The sequence below is a fragment of the Silurus meridionalis genome, chromosome 5 (assembly GCF_014805685.1).
Source record: "Silurus meridionalis isolate SWU-2019-XX chromosome 5, ASM1480568v1, whole genome shotgun sequence".
Taxonomy (NCBI): Eukaryota; Metazoa; Chordata; class Actinopteri; order Siluriformes; family Siluridae; genus Silurus; species Silurus meridionalis.
In genome coordinates this window covers 16427467-16445289 of record NC_060888.1, presented here as the reverse complement: position 1 = coordinate 16445289, position 17823 = coordinate 16427467, and the positions used below count along the sequence as shown (strand labels likewise).

Sequence of the window (17823 nt, the reverse complement as noted above, 5' to 3'; positions counted from 1 at the left end):
CATGCTTTGTCATTCATTATATAATAAAAAACACCCAAAATAACTATTTTGTATAATTTTGGTGCGTTTAATTACATTTTCAAGGTCCAAATACTGCCACCATGTGGACAGAGCTATGTAGTGCAGCAAGCTTTGTAGCTATATAATCCTTTTCAGGGCTGGCCACCTTCAGAAATACTGTATAAAGAGCAGTAAGTCTAGATTGATTAAGTCCAAATAATTAACTGTGTTTACTGATTTCAAGGAAATAATATCTTTATTATAAAACTGTAATAATCAAGAAAAAGGCATATGCAGGGTCCATCCCACCTGAAAGAATTATTAACTGGTGTTGGTTATGGGGTGTGATGGGACTTTGGTTTATATCACAAGAACAAACCTACTAAAAAACATTTCACTTTCTAGAGTTTATAGACTTAATAAGGATATTGTGGGTTTTTGTTTTATTTATATTACTGTGCTAAAATAAATGCTAAGAAATAATTGGTTCAATGTTAAAATAAAATCTGTAGCCAGTAAATATGACTGTGTGAATACTTGATGGCATATTATAAATGAGTATGAAATAAATCACTGAAAAATTATCATCTTAAAATAATCATGATACACCTGAAAGAATCAGTTTTGACATTCTATCATTAGAGCACAGCAAAAATGACACTATGTTCGATCTCTTGCTTTTACTCTTTTGGTGCCTAAATGAGGTCTTAAAACTGTCAAGCAAGCATTGTCTTTTACGTTGAACAAAACCAGATTGGATAATATTGTGAATATTTCCCTTAGAGAAGACCAGGTTTCAACAAGCAACAAACATTTCTACATTCTTCAATGGGTTGCAGCATCAAAAGGCAGTAAAGATCGGAGCTGTAGTGTCTTTTAAGCATTAGGGTACACAGTGACCAGATCCTGTCCCTCTGGAGGTCTCATTCGGATTCGAGCATGAGTCTCACAGTACAGCTGCCCCTCCACAAAGAAGTATCCTTTCTGCTTCAGGTTCATGCTGCAGTCAGCGCACACAAAGCACGCAGGGTGGCGAAACTTGTCCCGGGCTTTGACCACGGTACCCCTGTCAAACAGCCATATAAGTTAAAGTTAACGTTGGAATTTACATCTACATCTTGAAAAGGGGGCTGTCCAGTGAAGGGGTGGATGTTGGACAGAGCTTTCGAGTGCAATCATACTAAAATATTTGAAGCTGAACTCACACAATGCCATTGCCACATTTGTCACATAGAGGCAGTTTCTGTAGGGAAGCTGTGGCTGCGTGGGTCTTCGTCACTGGAGCTTTGACACTCCTGGTTATCATAGGCTTTGTACCTGTCAAAAGGACAATGAGTTGTTATAAATGATGTGCTCGTACATAATTGTTAGAAATTGGAAACATTTCTGGCACACTCTAGTGGTACTCAACCATTCATTCATTCATTCATGCATTCATTCATTCATTCATTCATTCATTTATTCATTCATTTATTCATTTAGTAACCACTTTATCCTAGATCACATTGGATTACAGTAGCTAATCCACCTAATAGCATGGTTTGTCCAATGTTAGAGAATCAACGCATTAACAGAGAGAACAAGTAAATCCCTATACAAGCAGTAACCCAAGCTCAGGATTGAACCCTGAAGTTGTGAAGCAGCAATGTTTTCCACTGTACCACCATGCTGCACAATTTAGATTAATTAGAGATTAAATAGCAACAAGAGAATATATATAAACACACATATATGTTCTGGTAACTAACCGTCACTCTCTATATAGTCCTGCAGGGCCCTGAATGAGCCGGACTGGCGAGGCTCATGGGGAGCGTCATTATCTTCCTGCAACATTCGGTACACATCAGAGTCCTCAATGGATGTCAGGGTTTTACCACTGAGAACACAAACAGGAACAAAAATCACACTAATGTTCCAAAAGGAGCCCCTATATATTCTACATCAATAATACATGTCCAAATCAGGCACGTTAGCATCCAAAACACTTTGTTACAGTACAGAAAGGCATTAATGATTACATTATTATAAATATAGTGTTTATTGTAGATTTAGATGAAAGTTAGTTAAGCTGAAGTAATGTGAAGTTTAACCAAGCATAGGTTACCTGGTTGCTGGTTTATCAGCTACATCAGATAACTGAGTGTGCTGTAGAGCTTCTGACAGACTGGCATCTGAATACATGTTAATGGGGGTGTTATACTGAGTGGAACGAGCCAGAACTTCAATTTGGCTGCGATTAGTAACTGGTGCTGTCCCCTGAACTACATTCGACGTCACCCTCTGAGATGTGTTATTTCTGAAGTTGAAGATTTTGGGGTTTAGAAAGCCATGGTGAAAATAGAGTTGGAGAAAAGGACAGCAAAGAGTAGAGAAGAACCAGAAAAAAAGGAGATGATAAGTAAAAGAAGGTCAGTAAAATCCAGTTAAAGAATTTCACAGAAAAAAATATGATGTTTAGTGTAATACAATGTCTAAATTTGACAGATTTCATTGCATTACTGTAATCCGAAAGTTTGAATTTTATGCTGTTTCTCTTATGTTGTTTTAATAATAGTCTAATAACCTGCTTTGACCCCCAGGTGTGAAGGGCTTTGGCCTGACATTAAACTTGTGTTCGAAATAGCCAAGGTCCTGCAAGACATAAGAAGGGAGGAAGGACAGTTAAGAAAGCCAGTTAGAGGGTGAAAGGAAGAGCGCAGACGTCCTCCTAGATCTGACATTTCTTACCTAAAGACGTAATCTATTTATGGATTAACCAAATGTACCTGAAACTACATGGGTAAGCAAAAACCGTATCTATGGTGTGAAATAAATCCAATCAATATAGATTTGATGCATTCTGAAATTCTTATTTGCTGTAAATGTGGATTGGATGGACTTTGGCTATGTAGCAGGACCTAGGAGAACCTCTGACTCAACAGATGAAGTGTTATAACACAGACATGTGTTAGAAATCAAGCAGGTTAATCCAGGATGAAGAGAGACTAGTGAGGTTCTTTCTATAGCTGCTGATAATTAGACTGTCACTCACCCATTGGGCCTGTCATGCACCAGGCCACGGATTTGTCCATGCAGGGCATCCTGGATGTTGCCCTCAGAGTAGAGGCCTATGGGACTGTTGTAAGAAGAGCTCACCACCTGCCTTTTGTCATCCAAGGTGGCAGCAGCCACAAACGGCTGTGCTTTTCTGTTATGGCCTGTGCCTATTGGCTTAAACCCCTGCATACATACACACACTGCATGCTGAAGCATTATATAGACTATGCATTTTTGAATCAAAATCACAACACAACTTTCCATTTTTAAGTTTTCCTTTAGGCTGATATTTATGATCATATTGTGCATTTGAATATACTTGTGGAATAACAATTACTTCAGGCCTGATATTTCTCCCTTCAAAAGTAATTCATTCTGCTCACACACCTATTATTCAGTTATTTATTCATGCATTCCTTCATTTATCTTCAGTAACATTCATCCTGGTCGGGGTCACAGTGGATCTATAGCTAATGGACCGATCACAGGGTGCTAGGCACACACATTCATATACTCACTAATATCCAGGCACATTTGATAAATCATTGTGCATGTTACAGTTCTTTTTTAAATGTATTCGTGGTTAGAATAAATCTATGTTTAGTATTTAAATTACATTATTTAATTATTTTCATTAAAGCATGTGTTATTACAAACCTTAGTCGAACCTATATCATTGTTAGTAACGTTCCAATATTATTATTATTATTATTATTATTATTATTATTATTATTATTATTATTATTATTATTATTATCTAACACCTAGTTCATTTGATTTCTCTCTGAAACAGAAGAAACAGTTGCAAAGATTATACCAATCCTATAGCAGCAAAAATATAGTCATGGGAAAAAGAAAATTCTTCCATTCTGTGTTTTTATTTAGCAGAATTAGCAACTTGAGTAAACAGCAGTAAAGCTCAACAACTTGAGAAGGGTTATAAGGCCATCTTCAATCAGAAATAGAGAGCCCTTGAGACAGATGAAAATCTTCCCAGGAATGAGCATCCATGCAAATACATTCCAAGGCAAGACCATTTGACAAGAGACACAAAAAATTTGAAGCTCAATGTGGCCTATAGGTGTTTCTTAGTACATCAAAAGTTTTTTTATTATTTATCATTAAAATACTGATTGGTCATCACACCCAGTGCCATGTTCTAAAACAAAAGTTAGTTTTGTGGATTGATATGGACCACAACATTTTTTTTATTAGTTCCTGATGAATAAAAACATAGAATTGAAGGAGTGTGTACTTTGTTTTTTCCTCATGTACTTTCTAACATGAGGTTAGCTTTAACTTTAAAATAGATTTAATGCTAAATATTATTTGTATAGTGTATGTATGTTTTATATGTGCTTAACAATACTCAACAGTCAGTGTATGGATTCCATCTTGGTGGTACAGCTTCGACAGACCAAAAGTCATAGTGTTCACTTGAAAATGTTTATCTACCAGTTTCTAATGGCCTAAAGAGCTAGTCATGAAACAAGTCCCAAACAAATTGATAGGAACATTGGGGATTTGCTCAGAGAAAAAAATGAGTGGAAAAGAAATGGATAAAAACAAGCATGCATGCATAACGTCTGGAAGCAGATTGTTAGCCATTGTTAAAGGAAATATCCAAGCAGTTAAGATTTTATTGTGGGCATTTCAGCCAAGAGTAAGTCTGCTTACTCTTGGCTGCTAAACTGCTTTTAAATCAACTTCCCTTCCATCAAATAAACCAGAGCAATGACACTCAATCTCTTTCATACCTCTCATGCACAAGCATTTAGGAAGAAATACACAGAAAAGCCTCTGTTACATTATATAAAAGCAGAAAATCATGTTGCACAAGTAACTGCTTTTCTTGTTATTCTTACTTGTTGCTCTGCTTCCAGATTGACTTTGAATGGTTGAACTTTGCCTTCCTCCATGACTTGTGGTGACCAGAGTTTGGTTTCAGGCCTACAAAACATACAGTATACAATACAACCAATCTGATTTAAACAGCAAAAGTGTAACAAGTTCATTATTTGATCTAACAAGCCTTGGCAGTACAAAATATATAACATCTGGCATTGTATTTTCTATATCTTTTTTTTTTACTTTTCTTATGCTTTAGTACATAATGCAATAAACAGGTGTGGAATAATGACAGGAGAGATACAGATTGTAAGATACCTGGAGTTTATCTCTGAATAAATCAAAGTGATAATGCTATTTAACCCCCCCCCCCCCCAAAAAAAAAAACAAGTCTTTAATGATGCAGTGCCTTGATCATTCTCACCTCTCTATTTTGAGGCTGAGCTGATTAGTAGAGTCTTTTATCTTGTTCTGGGCTTCAGTGTGAGTCATTCCATCTGTTGGGACTCCCTCAATAGCCAGGATGACATCTCCTGGGCACAGGTTGACCACTGAGGCCTTACTGCCAGGAGTCACCTAAAATCGTGTACTTAAAGGTTAAAGGTGCACAATAAACATACAGGCAACAATCTATGGAAAAAAACATAGTATGCTATGTTAACATTAAGAAACCTATAAACAGAATTATGTTTTAGAGATATCACTTGACTCTTCCATGCAGAAAGTCATCTATAAATAGTAAAGTGTGCATGTCAATCCAGTGCAGTATCACCCACAGAGGGGCTGAAGCTCGGCCCAGTGTTGGCTGATCTAACCTCTGTGGCATTCACTGCACTAGATCTGTCTCTGCTTCATTACTGGATCCTGACATCATTCTTTACTTGTCTCATCCTTCACTTTTCTTATCCCTGACCAACTCATTTCCCAACTATTTTTCTTCTCGCTGCAGACATTTATCTCATTTGCCTGATGGGTTGGTCTTGTACCTGAGGCTGTGACTAATCTCGATTGATAAAATCCTTCTCCTCATCACCTTTCAGCTTTGTTTCTCTCCCCAGAGGGATGTAAATCATGCCATGGCAACTATCAAACACAAGAGGGTTTAGTTTCTCGTCGTTTGCGTTAACGTCTTAGACATTTCTGAGGTTTTTATTTTCATCTCCTGATTTATTAGGTGAAGATAGCATCGAGTAAAGCAGGGTTATAAATACACTTGTGTATTTAACATGTTCACTGACAACTTCTCAAATTCCCTCTTATATAGCCTGAGATACAAATGACCATCATCTGCTCACCAGACCAGAGATTTTGATGTGACAGACAGTAATAAGAAGAGCCTTTACTGTACTTTACACACTCTGCTTTATTGCAAACACCTGGTACTATTGTGCGAGCCCAAACAAGATAATTGCTGTAGAAATGTGCATCAACAGCACTTTAGAACAAACAAGGAATAAATCAGATTGGTCCAGTGACACTTCTAGCAAATGACCAACACAGATTTCTCAAATGCAGATAAGGATACAGAGCAGCTGCTAGAAAAGCTGGACTGTAAATATCATAGAAAAACATATGAGCTCATTTTGGTTGTAGAGAACACCTGTTGTCTGTGTTCAGACTTAAAGCACGGGGAAATCGTCCAGAGCGAGACATGCTATCATGGCAGTATGAGATAATGCATGATAATAACACAGGGAAAAAGGAAGAAAGAATATGTAATGGACAACTTATGGTTATTAAAGTTTTCTTTCCTTTTTTCTTTTCTTACTTTCCTTACAATTTATTTCATTTATATTGTTTGTATATTAGAAGAAAGCAGCAGAAACGTATGCACCTACTTACAGCTGAACATTGCCATGATGTCACCACATAGGCATCAGTTTTAAAAACCACTTATGTATCCATACTTTTAGGTGGCATTTGTGCAAAGAAGCTACACAGCTGTTTAAATTAGCCTGTCACTTGTATTATAAATTATATATTATATGTTAAACCAGCTGTTTCTTCAATTCTTAGATGAGAAAAATACAATCACTAAGTCTATCTGCTGAAAGTGTCTGTCAACCAGACATTAACAGACTGTATTATTTTATTGCATTATATAATCCTATGGTTTCCTGCTTAATTTCACTTATTTAAATACATGTTATATATATATATATATATATATATATATATATATATATATATATATATATATATATATATATATATATATATATATATATATATATTGTGATTTGTGGTGAGAGTAGTGAGCAGGTTAAGATGAGCCTGGAGAGCTAAAGATACACGCTGGAGAGAAGGGGAATAAAAGTCAGTAGGAGTCAGTCAGAGTAAATGTGTGTGAATGAGAGGGAGGGCAGTGGAGGGGTGCGGTTGCAGGGAGAAGAGTTGGAGAAGGTGAAGGAGTTCAGATACCTAGGGTCAACAGTGCAAAGTAATGGAGAGTGTGTTAGAGAAGTGTAGAAAAGAGTGCAGGCAGGGTGGAGTGGGTGAAGAAGAGTGGCAGGAGTGATTTGTGATAGAAGAGTGAAAGAAGAGTGAAAGGGAAAGTTTATAGGACTGTGGTGAGACCTGCGATGTTGTATGGATTAGAGACAGTGGCATTGAGTAAAAGACAGGAGGTGGAGCTGGAGGTAGCAGAGCTGAAGATGTTGAGATTTTCATTGGGATTGATGAGGATGGACAAGGTGAGGGAGGTGAGATTATGATGGTTTGGACATGTGCAGAGGAGGGACATGGGGTATATCGGTAGAAGAATGCTGAGGATGGAGCTGTCAGGATGAAGAAAAAGAGGAAGGCCAAGGAGGATCTTTATGGATGTGGTGAGGAAAGATATGTAGGTAGTTGGTTTGAAAGAGGCAGATGTAGAGGACAGGGGGGTGTGGAGACGGATGATCCGCTGTGGCGACCTCTAATGGAAGCAGCCAAAATAAGGACAAGAAAAAGAATTATTATCATTTTTATTTTTTATTTTTATTATTATTAACAGCCCAACAAATCTTTAAGAAATTGAAAGAAAGAAAACCAGGTCTCATGCTGCCACAGATGCTTTTCATTATTCCTTGTACAGTCAGTTCTCATACACTGTTAGTCCATCAGAAAATATGGATGCATTGTGTAAGAGGTAAAGAACAAAATCACCAGCTGTCACATAAGATGAGAGTCTGGAATAAGTCTGAACTATATCTTGCAAATTCTAAATGTATTTCACCGAACTGCAGCTTTTTTATTGTAAAGCTCTATCACCCTCTAAAGCTCTATCATCAGAATCAGATGATTTGATATGTTGACAGTTCAGGGATGTTTATTAAAAAGGGATATAATAAAGTAGTCACAGTTAAAACCCAGATACATAGTCAGTTTAAACAAATAAAGAACAAGAAGTATAATTTTGAATTAATGTTTACTACCTTCCACTAAAACAGATGTTCTATCAGAGCTATATTGCAGTGAATACATGCATCACTTATTGCATGTACCTACTGTATTATTATTATATTGTCGTATCATAAGCCATTAGCAAGAGTTATAATATTAATTAGAAAGATTCAACTGCATTCTCACACTGAACAGAGACAAGGTAAATGTAACATCTTATCAAGCTACATAGAGTAACAGCAACTGTTTATGAAATATAGTAGTATTTTGATCATTTTCACAGAGCTGGATGGATTTACTGTACTGAGCAATAACCCCAAATTACATTGTTGTTTTTTTAACCCAGAGTTACTGTATCTACTACCCCTCTTTTAACCTTACACCTTTCATAAATTTCCTCCTTCAGCAGATGGCTAAGGAGCTGTGAGCTAAAGAGACTGACGAATCACTGAGCAACAGGTGTGGAGAAACCCGCTGGAGCCAAATTGTAGACATATGTGTGTTTGTGTGGCTGTTTTGGGGGGTTGTGGGGGTGGATGAGTTTCTTTCTTGGTGGGGACCAAATAAGCCCACATGGGTAGGACAGGAATATCTGACAGTTTTGACCTTGTGGAGGCTGTTGAGAACTTAAATAATAATAATAATAATAATAATAATAATAATAATAATAATAATAATAATAATCAGCCAAGATATTTACTTTTCTTTAATGAGGTTACTGGTAGGGTTAAGTTTAGGTGTAGGCATCGCATTAATTGTTTAGGTAATAATGAGTTAATAATAAGCTACAGTAATGAAATTAGTTGACGGTTCTCACAAGGCTAGAGAGAGAGAGAGAGAGAGAGAGAGCTCTGGTGCAGTGATAGTATAGTCCTTCCCTATATTTAGCAGCATCAGGAGGGTGAACAATCCATGAATTTTCCAGGGTAATGAATGTATTAGGAGTAAAACAACCAGATCATCTTATTTTCATAAAAAAGTGAAGCCATCGTTGATGAATGCATCAGCTGAAATCGCAATGTGTGATTTATGCTGTACATGTATCATATGTGGCAAAGTTATAACTTTGTTCGAAGAGGATGACATTAATTTGCATAATCCTGCTGTCTATATATTACATTCTCTGGTGATGAAATTGTTACATGGAGTGTTTGTTCTTTCAATATGATCCAAACTTTCATATACTTTATGACTTCTCTAATGCTATAGAAATATAAACAACACTGTACTGTATATCATCATTTCTTTAGAGTGAATACAGTAATACCACAGACATCACTTCATCTTTTGTTTTCACAGAAAGAATTGGTGTGTTAGAGTGCAAATTCATGTGATCCATAAAGCAATGCGATGATTTGCATTGCATTAAAAAGTGTGGTTAAGGTCTATGTTCTCCAGGAGTATTTCAGCTGCTTGGCTTCACAATCCTCTCTTGTGTCTTGTCCAGGACATAATAAGAAAAGCTGCATTGTTTTTTAGTTCAACCCACAGCTTTCTCCTTCCTAGGCTTCTCCTGCACATCACATCTAAAGCATTCCTATCTCTGTAAGCCTCTCAACCCCTGCTGGAGTGTGTGATGAAAGCCAGACTATAGCAAAGTGCCCGCTTATTATCACTCACCCTGGTGATGGTTAGAGGTTGGTTGAAATCTTTGCCACCACACAATCGAAATCCCCATGGTGCCGGCCCTTCCAGCAGCACGTTCTGCGGCATGTCTCTACCTCGTTCTGCTTGTTTTCTTGTGTCTCGATTTGTTCTTGTCTTGCGCTTTTTACACAAGCACAGGGAAGCAGGAGCAGCAGCTGCACAACTTCAAGAATCAGCTGTTCCTCTGTATCTGGACACACCAACACTGATTGGCAGTCAGTGCCTGTGCTTCCTAAATCCCTTTTATGTGTGTGTCAGTCAGTGTGAGGTGGATGCCAGAATGCCCCACCTCTCAGAGTGAGATCATGCAGCAAACTGAAGTTCTGAGGTAGTGCACTACAGCATGTTCTCTCTCTTTCTCACTCCCTCTCGCTCTCTCTCACTCTGCCCCCTCTCCCAATTTATCCTGCTGCTCATCCACTTACTTTTCTACTTGATCTCTCATGCTACTATGTGCCACTCTAACCATCTACTCAAGAGTTCTCTCCTCTCTCTTAGACAGACATTTGTGTAGATCTGTCAGGAACATCATTCACGCATCACTCAGCACATCAAAGATATGACATGAGTCAGAGACTTGGCCTACTGAGAAGATCAAACTCGCCATCTCAGCTGTTCAGTACATGCTTGACGGTGTCAGAAATAAGGAAGCCACTGGCTTTCATTAGGTGAATATGAAACTGCTCTGACACTGATTCTGATTCAGAACTGATGAGCGATGGATCACCTGGAGCAAAGCATGAGCTCCTCTTTCAAAGGCTGCATGCCACAGTAACAGTATGAAGGTATCACATTGCACCTGAAATCAACGTGGACATTTTTTCCTGCCTATTCAACATTCCTCTATGATCTTACTTGTGGTTTCTCTCCTGGAGCAACCACAAAAGACCTCTAACTCCCCATTTATCTTAAGCCATCTTTGTGGGTATAATCGGTTTGAATTATATTATTCATGGAAAACTCCCTGTAGCTAATTTATCGTTTGCTCACCAAATGAAACCCAAGTTTCAACAAAATAAATCAAGAGTCACTTGTAGTTTATGGCAGGCACAAGCCATCTTTACTGTGTGTATGAGATGTTAAAGGGTGGCTGTTCTGTTTATGAGATCTGCTTGATTGTATTTCACACTTGAACAACTCCTTATTTGGTTGAGCCTTCAGGTTACATTACTGAACCCGTGTCTCTCGCTGCTGAGAATGGATGATGCTGAACGAAAACGAAGGTTTTTTTTACTTTATTTCCACTGAGAAGTATTGCTATTTTATAATTTCATAAGGTGCTACATTATGTAAAATGTCCTTGATTGTTTTGTTACAGTAACTCAGCTAAAATAATGCTTCTAGGAACGTTTGAGTCAGCCTACAATGTTTCTAGGGGATCTGAGAATTTTTTTTATTTAACATTATAAACTTTTTATGCTACCAGCTCTCACTGACATAAATCACTCACTGGCTATGGTGAATAAAAAGGCATTCCTTTCGTGAAGTTATTACATCTTTAGGCTGCTGATGTGGAACATTGCGGAACATTTCCTAGAGAAAAACTAAGCAGATTTTGTTATTAGGATGTGGCAGTGCTCCACTGATTAATTGACTGTAGCATGCAGAACTTGCAAGTGAGAATTTACCATAAAACAACAACCATAATCCGGGGTATCTCATGACATGTGCATGTATCTTTTTATAGGTGACTCTCAGTCCCACATTTACTCTCATCTTCCAAAACCAATCAGGCCAAATGTGCCCCCAAAGCCATATAGTGCAGGCAATCAGAGAACCAGAGTTATGTTTATAATTTAAATGATTATCACTGATTTGCTGTACAGACTCAAACACTGATGCCAAATAGAGCTGATTTATTTAAGAGTTCACATTGTAGCCAGATTGTGCTATAGTTAGTTTTCTCACATCAAGTCTAGTCAACAAAACACATCCCAAGTAAAAGTTTCAGCATGAACACGGCAATCTGCATTTCTGTATAGCAACAAAACAACAACTTTCATATGCCATTAACTTTGGTATCAATGTAGAGTTAAGATTCAGTCAACACTTAGCATTATCCTGCAGAATCTGCATACACAGTAAGCATACTGATAAAACATGAATCTCCCTAGTGCCAGAAACAGAACCCTTTCAGCAAATCATCTAAAAGCACACACAAATTTCACAGACAGATGACCTTCATCAGTCATGTTTCAATGTCGTCATGGTGAGCTAGCTAATTCTACAGTTTAGACACAGGCTAGCTGCAACAGATGAATATGCTCATGTGAGATGACACTAATAGAGGCAGAGCTCTCTGAGTGGTTGGATCGCTCTTATGTTAACATGTTAACCTCATCATCAGAACAGGTTTTAGACTAAATAGATGACGTTGCATCATGAGTTATTAGGCAGAAAGAAGTCCAGCTTCTATAATGCACACGTCTCGTCAGCCATATTCCTTTTAATATGAGTGGGCATGTGACATGGTGAGACACTGATGTGAACGCTTGAAAAATAACTATCTGGAACGTGGTCTATTAAAGCTCAATAGAATACGACTAATCCTAATAATAACAACATCTGAGCCTTTAGCTTTAATAACAACCAAGAGCAGATTACAGACTCCATTAGTGAGCAATGACATCAAGCGTGTTAGATTTACATTTGAATTGTGGAAATTAAATTCTGAAATTGTAATTTTTTTACCTTGCTTCTACTTGTTCAACGTATGTGGAACTAACACTTTTGGCTGCAAAATGTTTAAGGTTGAATTGTGAATGTGTGTGTGTGTGTGTGTGTTTGTGTGTGTGTGTGTGTGTGTGGGGGGTGTAAGTGAGTATTTGATAAGTGAGTAGCTTGAGAGAACCCATGTAAACCAATATTGTAAAATTATGTGGGTTTATTTTGATTCCCAAGAAAATAATCTTTAAAAAGCTGAGTTGAGTTAATGTTATTTTTGTTGATGGGGAAAATAGCATAAAGCCTAAACATCCGTTCTGAGATTGGTGACCTCCACACTTAATGATGTGCCTCTCCTCTCTAAAATTGTTTTGAACATGCTGCTGTTTGCATATATATATATATATATATATATATATATATATATATATATATATATATATATATATATATATATATATTTATTTATTTATTCATCCAGCTGTATTACTTCAATGCTGCAGTAAGCCTGAGCAAAAGTTCACTTCTCATTTGCTAACATAATTGAGTGATTAACAAAACCCTGGCAAGATGTGTTTTATATGAAAAAGTTTATCGTAAAACAAAAACACTCCAATTGTGGATAGAAGCTTTGGCATCCCATCAGGACAACAGATGCCTCTGATTCTTTCTCAGCAAGAGGAAACCCAGGCTGCTCCCTGCAACTCTCTGTTTATGGAGTTGCCATGGTGGCGAGTGGACAACTATAGGAAGGAGTGAGGATATTAATAGCCAGGGTTTAAAGCACTGCTCAACACTACCAGACACTGGCAATTCCTAACTGCAGCTCTTACATAGAAAATACAGTCCATGTTAGAACATTTTAATTTGTTCAATCTGAATAAAGAATTGCATGTGAAATGTTCTGTTTAGATTCAAAATTGAGTTACATTTTTTTTTTATTTTTTTTTTTACAAGATTCTGTCTAGATGTTTTCTTATTATCAGCACTGTGTAGTCATCCTGAGCTGATAAAACCCTTGGGCTGTGATTTTAAATGCAGCTCACAAAACCACACATTTCCTACAGGTCTTCCCTAAGCGAAACGCCAATAACTCTGCTGCTCTCCAATGCCAACGTGCTGTTTATATGAGCTCAAACTGAACATGAAGAAACCACATTGAAGAAAAATTGATTAGCTGTAGACTATTTATTAAATGTACAGAGCCACAGAGAGAAAAAAGAAAGAAATATAAAAATAAACATTGACCTTGGGGTTTAAATGATTGCTTTAATAGCATATACTGTATACAGATGGGAAGACACTTCTGAATATATATATATATATATATATATATATATATATATATATATATATATATATATATATATATATATATATATATATATATTCAGATACTGCAGGCCAAAGGTGTGGAAACAAGCTGTGATTTAAAACAATAATAATAAATCTTAAACAACACAATATGAGATTTAGTACTAAGTTTTTGGTACAACTGTTAACTGCTCTGTAAGAAATACTTCGAAAATGATTTACAGACTTTAAATAATTTAAAAATGACTTGGAATGTCATACCAGCAACATATATGTTGAAACTTAAATAATTATATATAAAATGATTTTTGAAGCCATTACAGAAAAAAAGATTATATATTTTGGCTACATTTAAATTAGACTGCACTCAGTTGTAGACTATTGATGCATGCATTCATTCAACCCTTTTAAAACAAGTTTAAAAAAGAAAAAAACATTTTATTATTATCCATTGCTTAGAAATTGTTTTACATTGCTCGCGTTTCTTTTAAACCCTTGGCCTGTAGTGTACACACAGTATTTGACATCTCAGCACTGTCTGATTACACCACTGATTTATTTCATTTACTCAGCGTCAGATAATCACAGTATGCGAAAATACTGCACCTTTAATCAATTAAGTGTTCAGTTAAACAGTATTAGTTTGACAAAATTGAACATGATAGTCTTAATAATGAAATCACATTGATTTGATCACATTGAACGTTTTTTTTTTTTTTTTTATATTTATGCCCCACAGTCTGTCTAAACACAGTACCATATTAACTGCATGAGATAAATCTTTCTATACATTTCCATTTTTTTTACACCTGGACACGTCATATTCTGCACAGATGTAGTTCTGTATTACATTCTACACTGAATTGCATTAAGGACATTTGGTAGACTTATTCACCAAGTACAATATAACAGCAACTAATAGCAACCTCACTTTGCTAGACCTGTTACTAAAAGATGGAAGACTAGAGACCTAGTTTAAGTTCTCATGACTCTAACACACCAACACAAAGCGCTGCAGGGTGACTTTAATACTAGCTGAGGTCAGTGGTAATGAACCTATTGCTTCGTCTAGAGTCTTCTTTTCCACAGTTATTATGTCAGAGGTCACTGAGCACATTTTGAGATTTAGAATTTGAGAAGAGCCTAGCACGGATTATTATTACTTATATATGCGAATTAAACTGAAATTGGAAGAAAGGAATTATCAAATTACATGACAACACACATAAGCCTGCAAAACTATATATACTGCCTCAAATAAAATAGTGGAGATGCTTTGGGTTTATTTTTGTGCTTAAGTCAAACCATAAGGTTTGTGGGGCTTCCAACTGGTGTGACAGAAAATTGTCAGGAGATTGAGCACTCAAATCCCTATGATGCCACTGACATCCAGTAAAACTGGTCATGCTCTTAGGGTGGAAGAAATGGCATTACTGACGCTCCTCTGTCAATCAGAGCGACACAGGGCAATCTTTAAGCTCATGAATGCAGAACAGGGCAGACAGAGCTTTTTTTTCGAGTTACGCTGACCTGTGATGCTCCATGAGTAGCAGTTTGAAAAGTCACAGAAGCTTCATGTGTCTTTTTACGTGTTTCCTACACAGTTGGTGGCTCTCATGTGATAAGAAACATTAAATATTTTCTAAATTTTAAAGCCTGACCACATGTCAAAGATTACCAAAATAAAATGTTTATAATTCTGAACGAGAATAACACTTCTGTCTGAATGAATTAAAATAATAGTTCTTTTTTTAATACACTTTCACTCAAGCAATATCACTGTGAATTATAAATAGAAGAGTACAGTGTGCAAGATCATTTGGTAATATAAATATTAGTATTAGACAGTAGACAGTATTGTGGTTCAGTTAAATTATACCAGTAAAATGCATAAACACATCATTATTCTTTAAAATAAATGTTAAATAAATGTAAAAAACATGACTTTCTCTGTCCTAAAAATATCATAAGCATTTAGAAAATCCTTTCGATATTTATAGGATTGTCTTGGGGACAGAAAGAATAGAAAATCAGAGGGTGTTTATTCTGAAACACAATGTGGATGTGATGGAAGTTGTGAAGTGTGCTACTCAGCATGACACTGCAATACTCATCAATCTAGATGCAGATTAGATCACACTGCAAATTCAGGCAGACAAATTAACAGGGGCATGTCCTTGTTTCTAAAACAACAAAACATGCTTAATCTAGCCTCAAGACCTTCCAATTTACCCCCCAAACAAGAACAAAAAAATATATGCCTCTCAATAAATAAAGATAAATAGGCCACTTTGTTAATCCTTTCCTTTAAAATTCATCTTTACTAAAAGGCAGGCATGCCAATTTTCTTTAATGAAAAATAATGTTAAAAATATAGACGATCAAAAAAGCCATCTTTTGAAGTCTTTGATGAAATTCCATGTTTTCATATGATTGCTTAAGAATTGAGGGATTCCCGTCCTTTATCTGTACAAAGTGTAATAATCCACTCCATTGAGACTAGTTTCCACACAATTTTCTCATGCAGTATTGGGCTGATGGTAATATAATAAAGCTGAAAAATAGGTGACTTTCTCCATCTACTCTATGTGGCTTCATATTAGCAGAAGTGAACAGAACACAGGGAGAAGTTTAGCTTCAGCTTAAAGCCTCTTCACGTAGTTTCCGGGGAAGGTTCCAAAGAACTTACTCCTCCTGGACGTTCCTAAAAACAGTAAAAACAACACGTTAACAGCTTGTGGGAAGGAAATTACCAAATGAGCATGAAGAGCAGATTTAGAGCTTATTCAGACTGTTAAACTATGTTATTGTTATTTATTTATTTATTTATTGAAGAGCAGCAACGCAAGCAGGGAGATATTACTTGGAGAAACAGTGCCATCTTGTGGTGAAACTGTAGACTCACCCACAAACCAGCCATCATCACATTTCTCCATTACATCTACGATGTCTCCTTCTTTCAGCTCCAACTCATCCTCGTTGCGTGGCATGTAAGTATACAGGGCCTGAAAACTGTGGTTAATACTATACAGTTATAGTCAGCGTGGAACAGGAGACGGTCATGTATTTTTTTTACATTGTGCATTTAGCAAATATATTGTGACAGCAATACATCATAATCTAATTGAATAAAATGCAACAACAAACAAACAAAAACAAACATATACATTTACAATGGATGTTGGTATAAAATATTAAGACACTCACGGTTCTCCACCACCTTCCATAGAATCCTGTGCTGGACACTAAGAAAAAAACAAAAACAAGAAAAACAGGCGTGATATAAAAAAATGCTGCAGGCTTCACTGAACTACATGCCCAGCTAAAAATAAGGTATCCACTGGAGTTCACAGTAACTCATATAGTAATGCTTTCCTGATTTAAATGTCTATATGAACATAAGGAATTAGACAAAGTTGTTCCATTACACTAAAATCTATTTGAAGGGACAGCGCTGTAGTACTGAAGGTTTATATACACATCAAATTGAGGTCCACCAGGGGCTAATGATTGTTTCTAAGCAATGCACCAGACTCTGACACCATATCCACTGATTTTTCTAGTCAACCCTCTGCACAGTCATGTCTGAGATCCCAGAAATGAGGATTGTACTCCCCTTGTCTGGCTGGACTTTGGGGGAATGAGCCACTGGTCTAGCTCTGGGGAGAACACCTTGCTTATGCTGTGTACACAAGAAAAATCATTGGACATTCCTGCGAGCAATCCCAGGTACACCAAGCACGTGTACTCATTGTTCATCTCACTACACAACAGAAGAGGCCCTTATGCACATTTCAGCTGCTCAGCTAAAGGCTATTTGTTACGCACAGACACATCCAGGTCATAGCAACGTATACGCACAAACACCACATGCATAAACTCATATTCTTGCAGTCGTAGTTGCTTTAAACATGCTGAATTCTGCTCATA

General features: G+C 36.8%; 2 protein-coding genes across 22 annotated transcripts in view; both read right to left on the bottom strand.

Moving 5' to 3' along the window:
• Window positions 1-46: 46 nt before the first annotated feature.
• pdlim3b (PDZ and LIM domain 3b) lies at window positions 47-10242 on the bottom strand. 2 transcript variants are annotated; one of them, XM_046849865.1, is made up of 8 exons: window positions 9889-10242; window positions 5309-5460; window positions 4902-4986; window positions 2564-2631; window positions 2105-2296; window positions 1749-1876; window positions 1206-1317; window positions 47-1066 (listed from the first exon to the last, which is right to left on the bottom strand). In XM_046849865.1, exons 1-8 carry the CDS (start codon window positions 9979-9981, stop codon window positions 877-879), a joined length of 1020 nt encoding a protein of 339 aa, XP_046705821.1. In that variant the 5' UTR covers window positions 9982-10242; the 3' UTR covers window positions 47-876. The 2 variants fall into 2 exon arrangements, with proteins under 2 accessions (XP_046705821.1, XP_046705822.1); XM_046849866.1 differs by lacking the exons at window positions 2105-2296; window positions 2564-2631 and adding an exon at window positions 3032-3219 and having other exon boundaries at window positions 9889-10238.
• A 6054-nt stretch (window positions 10243-16296) lies between these two features.
• Window positions 16297-17823, bottom strand: part of sorbs2b (sorbin and SH3 domain containing 2b) — a 40889-nt gene continuing 39362 nt past the window's right edge. For 19 of the 20 annotated variants that reach the window (XM_046848913.1, XM_046848897.1, XM_046848904.1 and 16 more), the window contains 3 exons: window positions 17101-17138; window positions 16799-16905; window positions 16297-16597 (listed from right to left, as the gene is read on the bottom strand). In XM_046848913.1, the coding sequence (XP_046704869.1) occupies window positions 16536-16597; window positions 16799-16905; window positions 17101-17138 (207 nt within the window). In that variant the 3' untranslated portion in view covers window positions 16297-16535. Of the gene's footprint in view, window positions 16598-16798; window positions 16906-17100; window positions 17139-17823 lie in introns of those variants that run through there. The other variant, XR_006925785.1, reaches the window with a different exon arrangement.